The sequence below is a fragment of the Motacilla alba genome, chromosome 10 (genome assembly GCF_015832195.1).
Source record: "Motacilla alba alba isolate MOTALB_02 chromosome 10, Motacilla_alba_V1.0_pri, whole genome shotgun sequence".
NCBI classification, from domain to species: domain Eukaryota; kingdom Metazoa; phylum Chordata; class Aves; order Passeriformes; family Motacillidae; genus Motacilla; species Motacilla alba.
The window spans coordinates 2,730,363-2,742,118 of record NC_052025.1 but is presented as its reverse complement, the minus strand read 5'-3'; the positions used below and the strand labels follow the sequence as shown (position 1 = coordinate 2,742,118).

Genomic DNA, 11,756 nt, shown 5'->3' with positions numbered 1-11,756 from the left:
CACTGTCCCATCTTCTGTCTTCCTCCCTCCCCAGCCCAAGCCAATCTAAAAATAGGATTGGGAGATTAAATCAGCCAAGGCAGCTCTGTCAGACGGATGAGTCAGAGCCAGCGTGCTGTTACACTCTGCACCACAGCATTAGCAGGGACACCAAGGACTGGATGACGCCGGGAAGCACAGTTTGGTCTGGGTTTTATTTGGGATTTGGGAGTGGCAGTGATGTTGCTCTTGCAAAGCCCCTCAGAGTCCGAAGGGAATCCCCTCCAGCGAGCAGCTGGATCCCGTTCTGGCTCCAGCTGAGTGGATTTTCCAGGGAGGGCTGGTGCTGGAGGCTGCTCTCCTGTCCAGGCAGTGTTAGGAGGGAGGGGAACGGCCCCAACCCTTGTCAGGCCCCGGTGCTGCCATGAGGCTGTTTTGGGGCAGCCTGGGCTGATTTCTTGACATTCACGTGGAGCAAGGGAAGGTGAAGCCCTCCATCCCCTCTGTGCTGTGCTGCTGCACACACCGGTGGTGAAGAGTTCCAGGTTAAAAACAATCCTTCCTCAAGGGCTGTATTTAACCCGGATTTCCCTTCTCAGGTAGGGGCGTGGTTGCTCTGCTAGACACCACCTGAGCAACCTGCTGTTTGCTTCTCACCAGGTGAGAGATTATTCCTTATCCTGCAATGACACCTCACTTTAATTTTTATTTTCCACACTGCTAAGCCTGTCTTTAAGGAGAGGATCCACTCTGGGATCCCAGCCATCATCCAGCACGGGAAGAGAAGTGTTTCAGTTTTCTGAAGTGCATTAAGGACTTCAAGGAGCCCGCAGTTATCTTTGGCTTTTATACCTCAAACTCTGTCCTTTTGTTCTCCCTAGTGTGTTTTTTTTTTTTCTCTCTCAAGTAACAGAACTGGTTTTGTGTTATGAGCAGCAACCGCTAACAAGGGTTGGGGAGCACTGACAAACCCTCCCTGCACAGAGACGACCTAAAATCCTAATGAAAAACACCAAACTTCAAAGAGTGAGTGTTGCTTTTCATCTCAATTAAGTTTCTTTTCCTAGGATTGGCTTTCTCAGCTTCCTATTAATTTTCCAGCAGTTCAGAGTCGGGTTTTAATTTGCAATAAGAACAAGCAGGGGCGGGGGACCAAAAAATGCCATCGCTGTGTGGCTGAGGAGCACCTGGCTGATGAAAAATGACTTTGATTTTGCCCTGTTCTTAAGTTAATTGTAGCATTTCCTTTGCAGTCTCATCTTTTTGCAGTGACATCTCAATGTTTCAATTTCAGGGGTACAAAATCCTGGCTTCTAAATCCCACATTTCTCCAATACCATTAGCAGGAGGCACAAATTAGAACTGTCTATGATAAAGCACTCGGGGGCTTGGGTTTAAAGAGCATTTCTAAACCTGGCTTGGAAGGACAATGCCTGGAGCCAGCTAAAGCCACCTAATGAGAGTGTGTTGCCTGCTGGGCACAGGTGGAGAAGTCTCTTTAGCAACCTGTTCTGCCACAGCAATTACTGTAAAAATTTACCATGGAGAGGGTTTCTTTGAAAGCAAAGTGACTCTTGTCATTAGAAGTTGAAAGGCCGGTGATTTTGAGAGGAGAATAAGGCTTTTCCTGAAGGGAATGGGGTGTTTGGGGGGTGTAGCCATGCTAGAGGGGTTACATTCTTTTTCTTTGGGACAATCCTGTGCATGGGCATCTCCCTCAGGCACTGGGGGTGCTGCCTCTTGGACTGGGAAGGCAGTTTCTGGGGGGCTGGAGGTGCATCCCCATCACTTCTGTGCCAGTTTCGTGATGAGAGCTTTCCACTCTGACCTCTTCTGCGTGATGTAGGAGGGGGTGAGGAGCTGCAGCAGAGACTCCATCCGGCCCTGGAAGTACCCGTGGCACAGAGCCTCGGCGTTGCAGATCACATACATCCCACAGTCGTAGCTGTTCTGCTGTGCCGGTGCCTTCTCCTCCACAAAGGTGGCTTTGCCCCCTTTTTTTCCTAGAAAGGCCTCCAGTTTCCCTGCCACTTGCTTGGCGTGGGCAGAGTTGCATTTACTGTGGGAATCGTAATGGGCGAAGCACTTCTTGTCCCTGAAATAAACCAGTAAGCTCCAGTGGGTGCCCCCAGCGGCCTGGCTGGAGTTGTCATTGATAGGCAGGAACAGCAGCTCCTTGCAGAGAAGGTCCAGGGGCTGGAGGAATATGGCTATTTCTTCCTGACTAAGGGCACACTTGATGAACTGGGCCACCTCGGGGCTGATGAAACAAACGCGGTGGCTGAACTCCTGGAACTGCTGGTTGGCGAAGTACTCGAAGGCGAAGCCGATGATGCGGTCGTTGAGCCAGTTCGGGGGCTCCAGCAGCGCCACGTCCGACCGCCTCAGCAGGCTGTCCACGTAGCTGAGAACCACGGGATCCATCCTGCGCTGCTCCGGGCCGCCGCCAGAGCTGCAACAGACAAAGGGAACGTGGGCTGGGATTGGATCACAGCCAGGATACAGCCCACACCTGGTGCAGCCCAGCTAACACCTCAAGTTCCTTCTCAGCAGCAGTAAGAGAGAGCCCAGGATTCCCAGATGGATATTTGCAGGACCATGAGCAGATGGAGAACACACAGTGTCGGGTTGTGCAGCAACCTCCTGTGGCTCCAGTGAGATCAACCTTCCATCCTGAGGATCTGAACCTCACAACAAAGGAGTTTCAGAGCAGTTCCTGCTCAGAAACCAGGAGTGATCCAGAAGTCAGGTGGTGTTTGCGTGTCTCGGTGTTTTACCTGTGCAGTGACAAGCACCGGAGTTCTCTGCATCACTGATATTCCCCTAAATAAAAACCTTTTTGGGCCGTCTGACAGACATACGGTCCCTTTCTCCAAGCACAGAGTGCCCCAGCTCTGTGCTAGAGGCACGACCTGTTCCAGGAGAACCTGCTGGGCCGCCAGCACAGGAGGCACAGCTGTGAGTAAGGAGTAACAAAGCAAGACGAGATCACAAACCAGTTCCCGACCGTGGGAATCTTTATGACAACTCTCTACAGAGCCAGAGTAGGATTTAGGAGATTTTCCACAGGGAAAGTTCATTTAGAGCCCCTATATCTACCCTGGTTTTCCTTTGGCTCTCACACCCTGCAGCCCTTCTAGGCTCCTCAGTGCTGTGATGCATCCTCAGCCTCTAGATCCTTTCCTGGCCAGGACAGGGCTGGAAATGCCACAACTTGGGACACGGATAACATGGAACCGGTTTTGGCCTCATCCGTCCCTCCTCTGTCCCAAAGGCAGCACAAAAAATCTTCAGATTTCTGAAAGCCTCATGTGAAAGCTCAGAATGATAAGATCTCTTTAGTATGATTCAGTATAAATAAGTCACCAATTTTCCATCATGATGAAGAAGAATGAAGCAAATGGACTGTTCTGTTAGGAAGAAGTAGATTCACACTTCTTATTGTGACATGAATCACAGGGAATAACCCTTCCTGGCCTGGGATGCATAAATTAAGGGATTTATCACTCAAAAATGTTGGCAGGATCCCCTGGCACGTGACAGGGAAGGAACAGAATGGATGAGCCATGGTCCCTGTGTGACACGTCGGAAGGAAGGGCCGAGGTGAGCGTTTGGGGAATGAAACAGCCCCGCGAGCGCCTGTGTGTGGCTGGTGGATCCCGGAGATGCCGAGCAGCAGGAGTCACCAGAGGAAGGGAACAGCCCTTGTTTGTGCTGAGCCAAACACAATGGTATTTGGACACGCTTCCGACCTTAATGAGCTCCGACTATTTCCAAGCTCGTGGTGCAAAGCCTTGTAGTATAAAAACAAGAAATCCCAATGGAATCCCAGTAACTCCTCAGCCTGCCCGAATATAGCCTGGTTTAAAGATCTGGACATCCTCCAAACATCCTGTTTGGGGGTTTAACATGGGCACTGCTGAAATACTTCTTGTATGTGCCCATGAAATGCCCCAGATTTTCCTTTACATTGTGTTCTTTCTGCTTCATCTTCTCCTGGACACGTAGAAGTCCAGCCAATAGCTTTCCACTCTGGTCCAAATGGGATTAAGAGCGAGGGAAGCGTGTGTCCCGTGCTCTGTTAATTTTCCACTCTGCAGAAACACAGTTGTCTTTTTTTTTTTTTTTTTTCCTGTCATGACATTTGGCAGGTTCCTCCAGTCAGGAAGGAGAGTGCAAGTGCTTAATTGCCACTAGCTACTACTTTTAATTTTATTGCCATCTGGTATTTGTGAAACTGCCTGTGAGTTCAGTGGGATGACTCACCACAGTGCAACTCCAAGGAAAACCCTTGGGAGGCTCCCTCAGAGCCAGGTCAGGTAAGCAGAGAGGACCAAAACAAAGTGGTGGGGCTGTGAAAAGCCACTGGTGAGGTGGCTTCCTTTGGGAGAACCTCCCAAGAGCTAAAGATGGATCTGCAGAGGAGCCAGGACCTGGATCCAAGCCTCTGAGGAGTGTTGAAATCCCGATGTGGATTGGGAGCAGCTCTGCTCAGCCACAGCCAGGACTCTCTTCCTGAAGGCTCAGGCACGTTCTGTTCAGTTTCCATAAAAATAAGGATAAATACTGGCATAGGCCTGGAACATTTGCTGGAGGTTGCCAACAAGCGTCTTGCTGGTTCATTTTATTGGCATATTAGTAGTTGAAATTTGTGCAAACTCCCTGGAATTCTCAGCTCCTCCAAGGGATTTCAGCTGCCCCATTTCCAATGCTGAGACGAGGAAACGGGGCAGAGGGGAAGGAGCATTTCCATACAAACACCACCATTTCATTTACGGATTTGAAAATGGTGCTGTGCCGCATCAACAGGGCAAGAGGTCAAGCTTCCCTCTCTGAGGTTATAACAATTTAACAATTTAACAAATCACTGCTGGCATCAGTGCGAGTTCAATCCATACATGGATGGGGCTCCTTCGTGTCCGGACGCAGTGCAAAGCCTGTGTTTTCCAACACCTGACCAAAAAACACCCCAAACCTGTCATTTTCACACCATTAAAGACAACAACCCTCCGCAGGTAATTGTTGAAGGCACTTGAGAGCCAAGGAATGAGACTCCTCAGCAACTGAGCATAAAAAGGCAGCGACAGCAACGGGAGCGTGGACTAAGGATGAATCAGATTCCTAAAGTCTATTTTAATAAATTAAAGGTGCTAAGAACCTCCAGAGTGAATACTTTAGGGTGACACGTCACTAGAGTTCTGTTCCTAATTTAAAGGCCATGGAGGTAAATAGGAAAATAGTCACCTGGAAGACAAAAGAATCCAGACTTTATCAGGGAGCAGGAGGAAGGACAGAGAAGGTTTTGTCTTTTGAAGAGCAAGAGTAAAAGACCTTATGGTTTAACTTTCTATTCACTTTTCCTGGAAATATGGGGTTTAGATACCATGTCTGGATACTTGTTAACGGAGCAAGATCAGACAAGCAACATTAATTTCTATTTACCAGCAGGAGCCAGGCTGGATGACACCTGAATCTCTGGACTTATGTGTTTTCTCACAGAGCCAGAGGAAAAACTCTAATTAAACAAATTCAACCAGAACGGAAGCGCAGTTGTCTCCTTTTTTGTTAAATATAAATAATCTCTCTGCAGCTGTAGGTTAAAATTCTTGTACGATACAAGAACATCCCACTTCTGAAGGTTCAACAGGCCATGAGTGCTGAAATCAGAGGAAAATACTCCAAGCTCCGTACTCACTATGCCCAAACTTCTCTGTTCTGGACGAATTCCCCAAACCAGAGACTCTGCAACCAAACTCAGAACCTCTCTTGGTGTCACAGCGAGGAACCAAGAGCCACAACATGCAATGGTTTTTGCTCTCCAGGACGGGGTTGACCAAAACCCGGAGTTTAACAGGGAAAACCCCTCAGCGAGCAGAACGCCTGAGGATGAGCGAGGGCACCGGGAATGTCCCAGAGGTACCGACGGGATTGGTACCGACGAGATCCCAGCTCAGATGCTCAACCCGACCGCCGATCACTCACCTCTCACCTCCCACAGAGAGGGTCTAATCCAGGGAGCAGCAGGAAGCACGGGCAGGGAATGCAGCTTGCCTGAAGGACCTGGAGGTCACGGGAATTTGGTCAGCAGTGGGAATTCGGTCAGGGGAAGCGATTCGGGGTGTCCCACGCCCCACGGAGGAGGAGCCACGTGCTGACCCCGAGCCTGACCCCGAGCGTGTCCCGGCGCTCCGGTGCCGGGATCAGAGCCCGCCAGCGGCGCCGGGAAGATCCCGCTCATCCCAGCGCTGCTTTCATGTGAATGAACGGGAATTACGGGCCAGGAGAGGGTGCACCCGGGCCAGGCGCAGGGTCAGGGCCTGGCTGGGGTGGGAGCAGGGACCACCCACAGCACCGTAACACACCTCCACTCCCTTACCCCTTTTACCCTTTTTTTCCCTTAAAACGCGGGCTTGAAGCTTGCGGGCCCGAGGCCGGCCAGCGCCGACCCCCGACGGCTGCGGCCAGCGCGACCCCCGGGCATGGCGCCCAGCGCCCGGTCCTTGCCGGGACCACCCAGGGCACCGTGTCCCACCGTGTCCCTCCCGTGTCCCCGCCGTGTCCCTCCCGTGTCCCTCCCGTGTCCCCCCGGCTCTCACCCGCCGCCTCATCGCCCGTCGCCGCCGCCGCCGCCGCTCGGTTACCGCGCACTGCCGTAAAGCGGCCGCGTCGTAACGACAAGGGGCGTGTCCAGGGGGCGTGTCCGGGGGCGTGCCCGCGGCGGGGCGGGGCGGGGCGGTGCGCGCGCCTCCCTCCCTCCCTGCCTCCGCCGGGCGGGCGCGTGAGAGCGGCGCGCGCGCGCGGGCAGTCGGGCAGCGCCCGGGCGGCGGAGGCGGCGGCGGGAGCGCCCGTCCGCACCACCCCCTTCCCGGGACCCCTCTCAACACCCATCCTCGGGACCCCCGGACCTCCCTCGGCACCGACCCCCGGGGCCCTCCTCAGCACCCGCCCTTGGGACACCCCTCAGCACCGACCCTCCTCAGCGCAGACCCCCGGGACATCTGTTCGGAACCGATCTCCTTCGGCCGACGACCCTCGGGACCCCCCTCAGCGGCGGCGGAGGCTGCGGCTGCGGGCCAGGGATGCGCCGCGCCCCGACACCCAGGTGAGCGGCGGCGGCGGGGAGCGGAGCGGGGCGGGGGCCTCCGGTGCGCGCGTGAGGTGGGAGCGGCGGGCGGGGGTCGTGAGGCGAACCCCGCCGGAGCATCGCGGGGCCGGCGGGAGCCTTTGTTCGGCGGAGGAGGGCGAGTCTCCCCGGCGTCGTGGGGTCTGCCCGGTGTCGCGGAATGCTCCCGGTGGTGCGGGATCCTCCCCGCCTGAGCCGCTCCCGGTGGGTGCGCGGTGCGGGGCAGCCCCGCGTTTTCCCCCTGCCTCCGCCCCATGCGCGGGGTTTCGCCGCCCGGTGCCGCTCACCCCCATCGCGGGTGGGTTGGACACTCGGAACATGGAAAAACCAGCCTGGGGGGGAGGAGATTTACCTCAGAGGCGTCCCCAGTGTCAGCGGCGGGGCCGTGGGCTGTAGCCCTGAGTGCGGCACAGCCCTGGGGCCGCGGCTGTGGGCATCGCCACGGGAGCGGGTCGCGGTCGCCCGCGGACGCCCCGCGGCTCCGGCAGCCCGGTCCGCCCCGCAGAGCCATTCCCGAGCGCCCATCAGCCATTCCCAGCCGTCGGAACGAGCTATACCTGGGTTTGCTTGGCACGGTGCTGGACTTCACGGCAATTCCCACCCCGGCACGCCGGACCCCTGTGGGAGCACTGCTCCTCCGCAGCTTAGAAGAGTCGATATTTCTTTCTGGAATTTTCCTAAACGTAGCCAAAACGGCCTTTGCTTTATCCCAAAAAATTATAAACCCCTCCGACGTGACCTGCGCTAGGACCTGCCGTGAGTTCGGAGCCAGGCGTTTGGCCGCCCTTCTGCTTCTCGATCGGCTTCCTCCTCCTCCATTTACGTTTTCCTTTGCCCAAAGCAAGCCGAGGTTGATCAAGTGGGCAGCGTGAGCTCAGCAGAAATCATGGCTTTCCCATCCCGCGCTGCAGCGCGGTCCCTGCCCATCGGCGGATCAAAAAAATAATCACGTAGCGGCAGAGGAAGGAGATTTGCTGCTACGGGAGGGAAACCGGCGCGGTGTCTCGCTCAGTCGATAACCAAGCGCTGTAATAAATCGCTCTGTAAATAGATTGCTAGGCGGAGAATTGGGTTTCTGGCTGGCTCAAGTGCTTTCCTGACTCTTTTCCCGTGGGACTGCTAGGAAATGACAGGGGAGCGTTGTGTTCCCATGGAGAGGTGCACGGATGCTGCGGTGATGGGCTGTGAATCCTTAAGCACGACCTTACAAATCTGACCTTATCCATAAACTCTGGCTGGGTCGGAGTCTGCGTTATCCCTGAAGAACATCATCTTTTCAGCCCCTCGCCACACAGTCACACGACTTCCCCTACGTCCTTGAGTAAACTCACCCATTTCAATGGCTTTTCTCATTTTTACGTTTTATTTAATTAAAATAAGAGGGTTTTCTGTGCCTTTTTCCCTCATTAAGGCTCTCACAGCCTTTGCCTTCCCTTCTGGCTGTAATTTTTGATCCCCAAGACCGTTTTGGAAGCTGTCAGTCAGGCTGCTGATGGCAGGAAGGTAATTCAGTGGCCCCAGCACACAACTAACAAGCTTTTGTTTCCTGGGCTATCGATGATGATGCAACTTCATATTTTTATTTAATTTTTTATTTATTTATGTATTTATTGTGATCAGTGCATAAATGAGGGGTGGCTTTAGAGATTTTTTCCTCTGTGTTGAAAGGCCTGGTGTTCATCAGCAGCCCTTGCAAAAAGCTCTACTGGAATTCATCCTGTATTTAAAATGTAGATCTGTTTTGTGAAGTTATTTGTTCTCTGCATACACTGCTCCTCTTACGATTTACAAACCCCACATTTTAAGCTTCTTTTTCCTCCTTATTTTGGGTGGGGAAAAGCTGCATTTTCAGATTCAAGGTATCAAATGCCTGATACGACTACTGCTGTTACAGCATCTTTCACAAACACCAGCTAAACCACTCAGACAATCAAACCTTTGGAATCCTTTGCCTGGCAAATCTGAACGCTTTATGCCTAAATTATTTGTATCTGGGATGTTTATGGTGCATTTCGTGAGCATTGATCAGGTTTGCAGGAAAACCCCTGAGAATGTCAAGCACCTGAGTTTGGGCACTTGGGAAATGTGAAACTCGAGTTACACATTCGAGTGCAGCCTTCATTTAGCTTAATTTAATTTAGCTCGTGTCAGAGTATGGCTGGACTTGAAATCCTCCTCCCCTGCTTGGTTTCTGGGAGAGCAGTGTTCTGCTCTGCATGGAAGAACAGACTGCTCCTTCCCATGCCTGCGAGTCAACAGGGGGAGTACTGGGAGCACAGGCACACTGCTGGTCCCTCCACTGGTTTTGCAGCTTTGGCACCACCAAACTGGCAAGGAAGGGCAGGGCTCACCATCACAGCCTTGAGACCACAAGCGTCCTGTAGTCCTGAAGCTGAAGTGCCTGAAATGCCTCAAGTCTGGGGAAACCAGGAGCAAACTTCCAGTGTCTGAAAGGGCTGTACAAGGAAGCTGGAGAGGGACTCTTCATCGGGAACTGGAGTTCCAGGACCAGGGGGAATGGCTTCCCACTGCCAGAGAGTGGGCTTAGATGGGATACTGGGGAGAAGTGGTTGGCTGAGAGGGTGCTGAGGCCCTGGCACAGGCTGCCCAGAGAAGCTGAGGCTGCCCCATCACTGGAAGTGTTCCAGGCCACGTTGGACAGGGCTTGGAGCAACCTGGGATAGTGGCAGGTGTCCTTGCCCATGGCAGAGGGTGGAACAAGACCAGCTTTTAAGGTCCCTTCCAGCCCACGCCAGTCTGGGATTCTGTCATTCAAGTGTGACCAGAGAGTTTCTGAAGTCATTTGGGGTGGCTGGTTTTGGTGAGTGTAGTGTGGCCATTTTCTGCCCAGTTCTAGTTCTTGCTCTAAACCGTGCAACTTTTGAACTCAATTCCTTTAAAAATACATTTATGAGAGAGCAAACAAGGTCGTTGAACCACTGGAAGCATCTTAGCCGGTCAAACTTGATTTCAGAAATTCCTGCGTCCCCTCAGCTTGTAAATAAAAGGGAATTTGCGTTCCCGCTTGCACGCGAAACAGCGGGGTTGGAGGCACGTTTGTTGTGTCGTTGATGGAGCTCCCAGCTTGGGCCTGGACTCTGGGTGCAGGTTTCAGCTTTGGAACATGGTGGGTTTTTTTTGTGTTGAGGTTTAAAAGAGCATCTGAATTTCTCAGGCTTTGTCCTGCGTGCCGACGTTTGCTCCACTTCCTCTCGAGTGAACGGGATTTCTCCCCTCTCGACAAAGTAAACATGAGCATAAATATTTAAAGGATCACGGTTCAAGTTTGCAAATTGGAGACTTTCTCTAGCATTCCTTTGGACAAAAGCAGTAGCATCGGAGATTTGTGTCTGGGTGCTTCCCTGCTCTGGGGAGAAGCTTGGGAATTCTTTGGGTTTCACACTGCAAAAATACTCTGTCTTTTCAGGTTAGATGGCTGGCATTATCACAAAGCTTTAGTTTCTTATGAAATTTTAAGGACAAAATGCTGCAGAGGGGATATCTATGGATCATTGGAATTGAGATTGTTTTTGTGGAATTTTATTTTTCTTTTACACAGGCCAAATTTTTCCATAAGTTTTGGGTATACGTGTGAAGGCACAGGTGTTCAGAGTTGAGACTATAAAACCAAACAAGTGAAACTCTTGCCAGATAATGGATAAAAACAGGAAAAAAGGGAAGTGGAATAGTCTTTGGTGGTTTTTTTTGTGTGACTCTTTAATATTTAATCTTCTGAAGCGTTTGACAGGTTGAACCCCATGGTGACATGTACATCTCACTCCTGTGATTGTGTTGATGTCTTAACCTCTGTGTCTCGGAATTAAACTTTTAAAAGTGGAACTCAAACCACTTGACCTCAGAAAATATGAAAATTCAGGAGGGAAGGCTATTGAACATGGATTTTTAGAGTTGAACTAATTTTTGTGACCGTTTTAAAAATATTATCAAGAGTTGTTGTTGTGTTAGATCTTGTGGTAGCATTTTTCTGTCTGTGGGGAGGAATCTATGGATCCCTTTCTCACAGGTACCTGTGGAAAAATCTTTCAGGTGAGGTGAGGGTTCCATGTCTTTACTGCAATGGCTTTTTATTCCTATCAAAACCCCCATGATCTTAATGCTCCCTCTGAGGGAGGAATGTGGGCTCACCTGGGTCAGAAGGGAACTCATGAGGTCACTTGGTCCAAAATCCTGCTCCCAGCAGGACTGTCTTCAAAGTGAAGTTGGGTTTTTCATGGCTTTAGGCGTCTCAAACCACAGTTGTCTTCCACCTGTGGTTTGTGGGCTGCAGGAGGAGAAGGGAAATGAGGTGGTTTGAGCTGTATTAGGTGGGAAGTGTCCAAGTAGAATGAGATCATCCGTGACCCACTGCTTGCAGAGCATAGTATTCCACTTGCAGCCTATTCAACTGCTGCTTCCCACTGCCTTTCCATGAGTTCATTAAGCTGGTATAGTCACAGGCTCCAGCTGGAAGAGGAGCTGGCCTGGCTGAAGTTAATTTTGGGAGAAGAACAGGGATAGTCCAAGTCCATGTGCTGATAATCAGCATGAAGCTGGCAAGTGGCTCCACAGTGTTTTGGTGGAAACTCCTTGGAGATTTTCTAGGCAAAATGAAATAAATAAATAAATACCTGTGCTTCAGGGATTATTGTTATTC

The 11,756-nt window shown here is 51.8% G+C and overlaps 2 protein-coding genes across 11 annotated transcripts in view; one reads left to right on the top strand and one right to left on the bottom strand.

The window, feature by feature from the left end:
* Window positions 1–175: 175 nt before the first annotated feature.
* On the bottom strand, window positions 176–9,702 carry SENP8 (SUMO peptidase family member, NEDD8 specific). Of its 2 annotated transcripts, none has more exons than XM_038147044.1 (3): window positions 7,660–9,702; window positions 5,962–6,039; window positions 176–2,431 (listed from the first exon to the last, which is right to left on the bottom strand). In XM_038147044.1, exon 3 carries the CDS (start codon window positions 2,401–2,403, stop codon window positions 1,765–1,767), a length of 639 nt encoding a protein of 212 aa, XP_038002972.1. In that variant the 5' UTR covers window positions 2,404–2,431; window positions 5,962–6,039; window positions 7,660–9,702; the 3' UTR covers window positions 176–1,764. The 2 variants fall into 2 exon arrangements, with proteins under 2 accessions (XP_038002972.1, XP_038002971.1); XM_038147043.1 differs by lacking the exon at window positions 7,660–9,702 and adding an exon at window positions 6,576–6,655.
* The window catches only part of MYO9A (myosin IXA), a 173,851-nt gene continuing 168,829 nt past the window's right edge, over window positions 6,735–11,756 (top strand). For all 9 annotated transcript variants that reach the window (XM_038147029.1, XM_038147030.1, XM_038147032.1 and 6 more), the window contains exon 1: window positions 6,735–7,081. The gene's annotated coding sequence lies outside the window, so the exon portion shown is untranslated. The remainder of the gene's footprint in view (window positions 7,082–11,756) is intronic.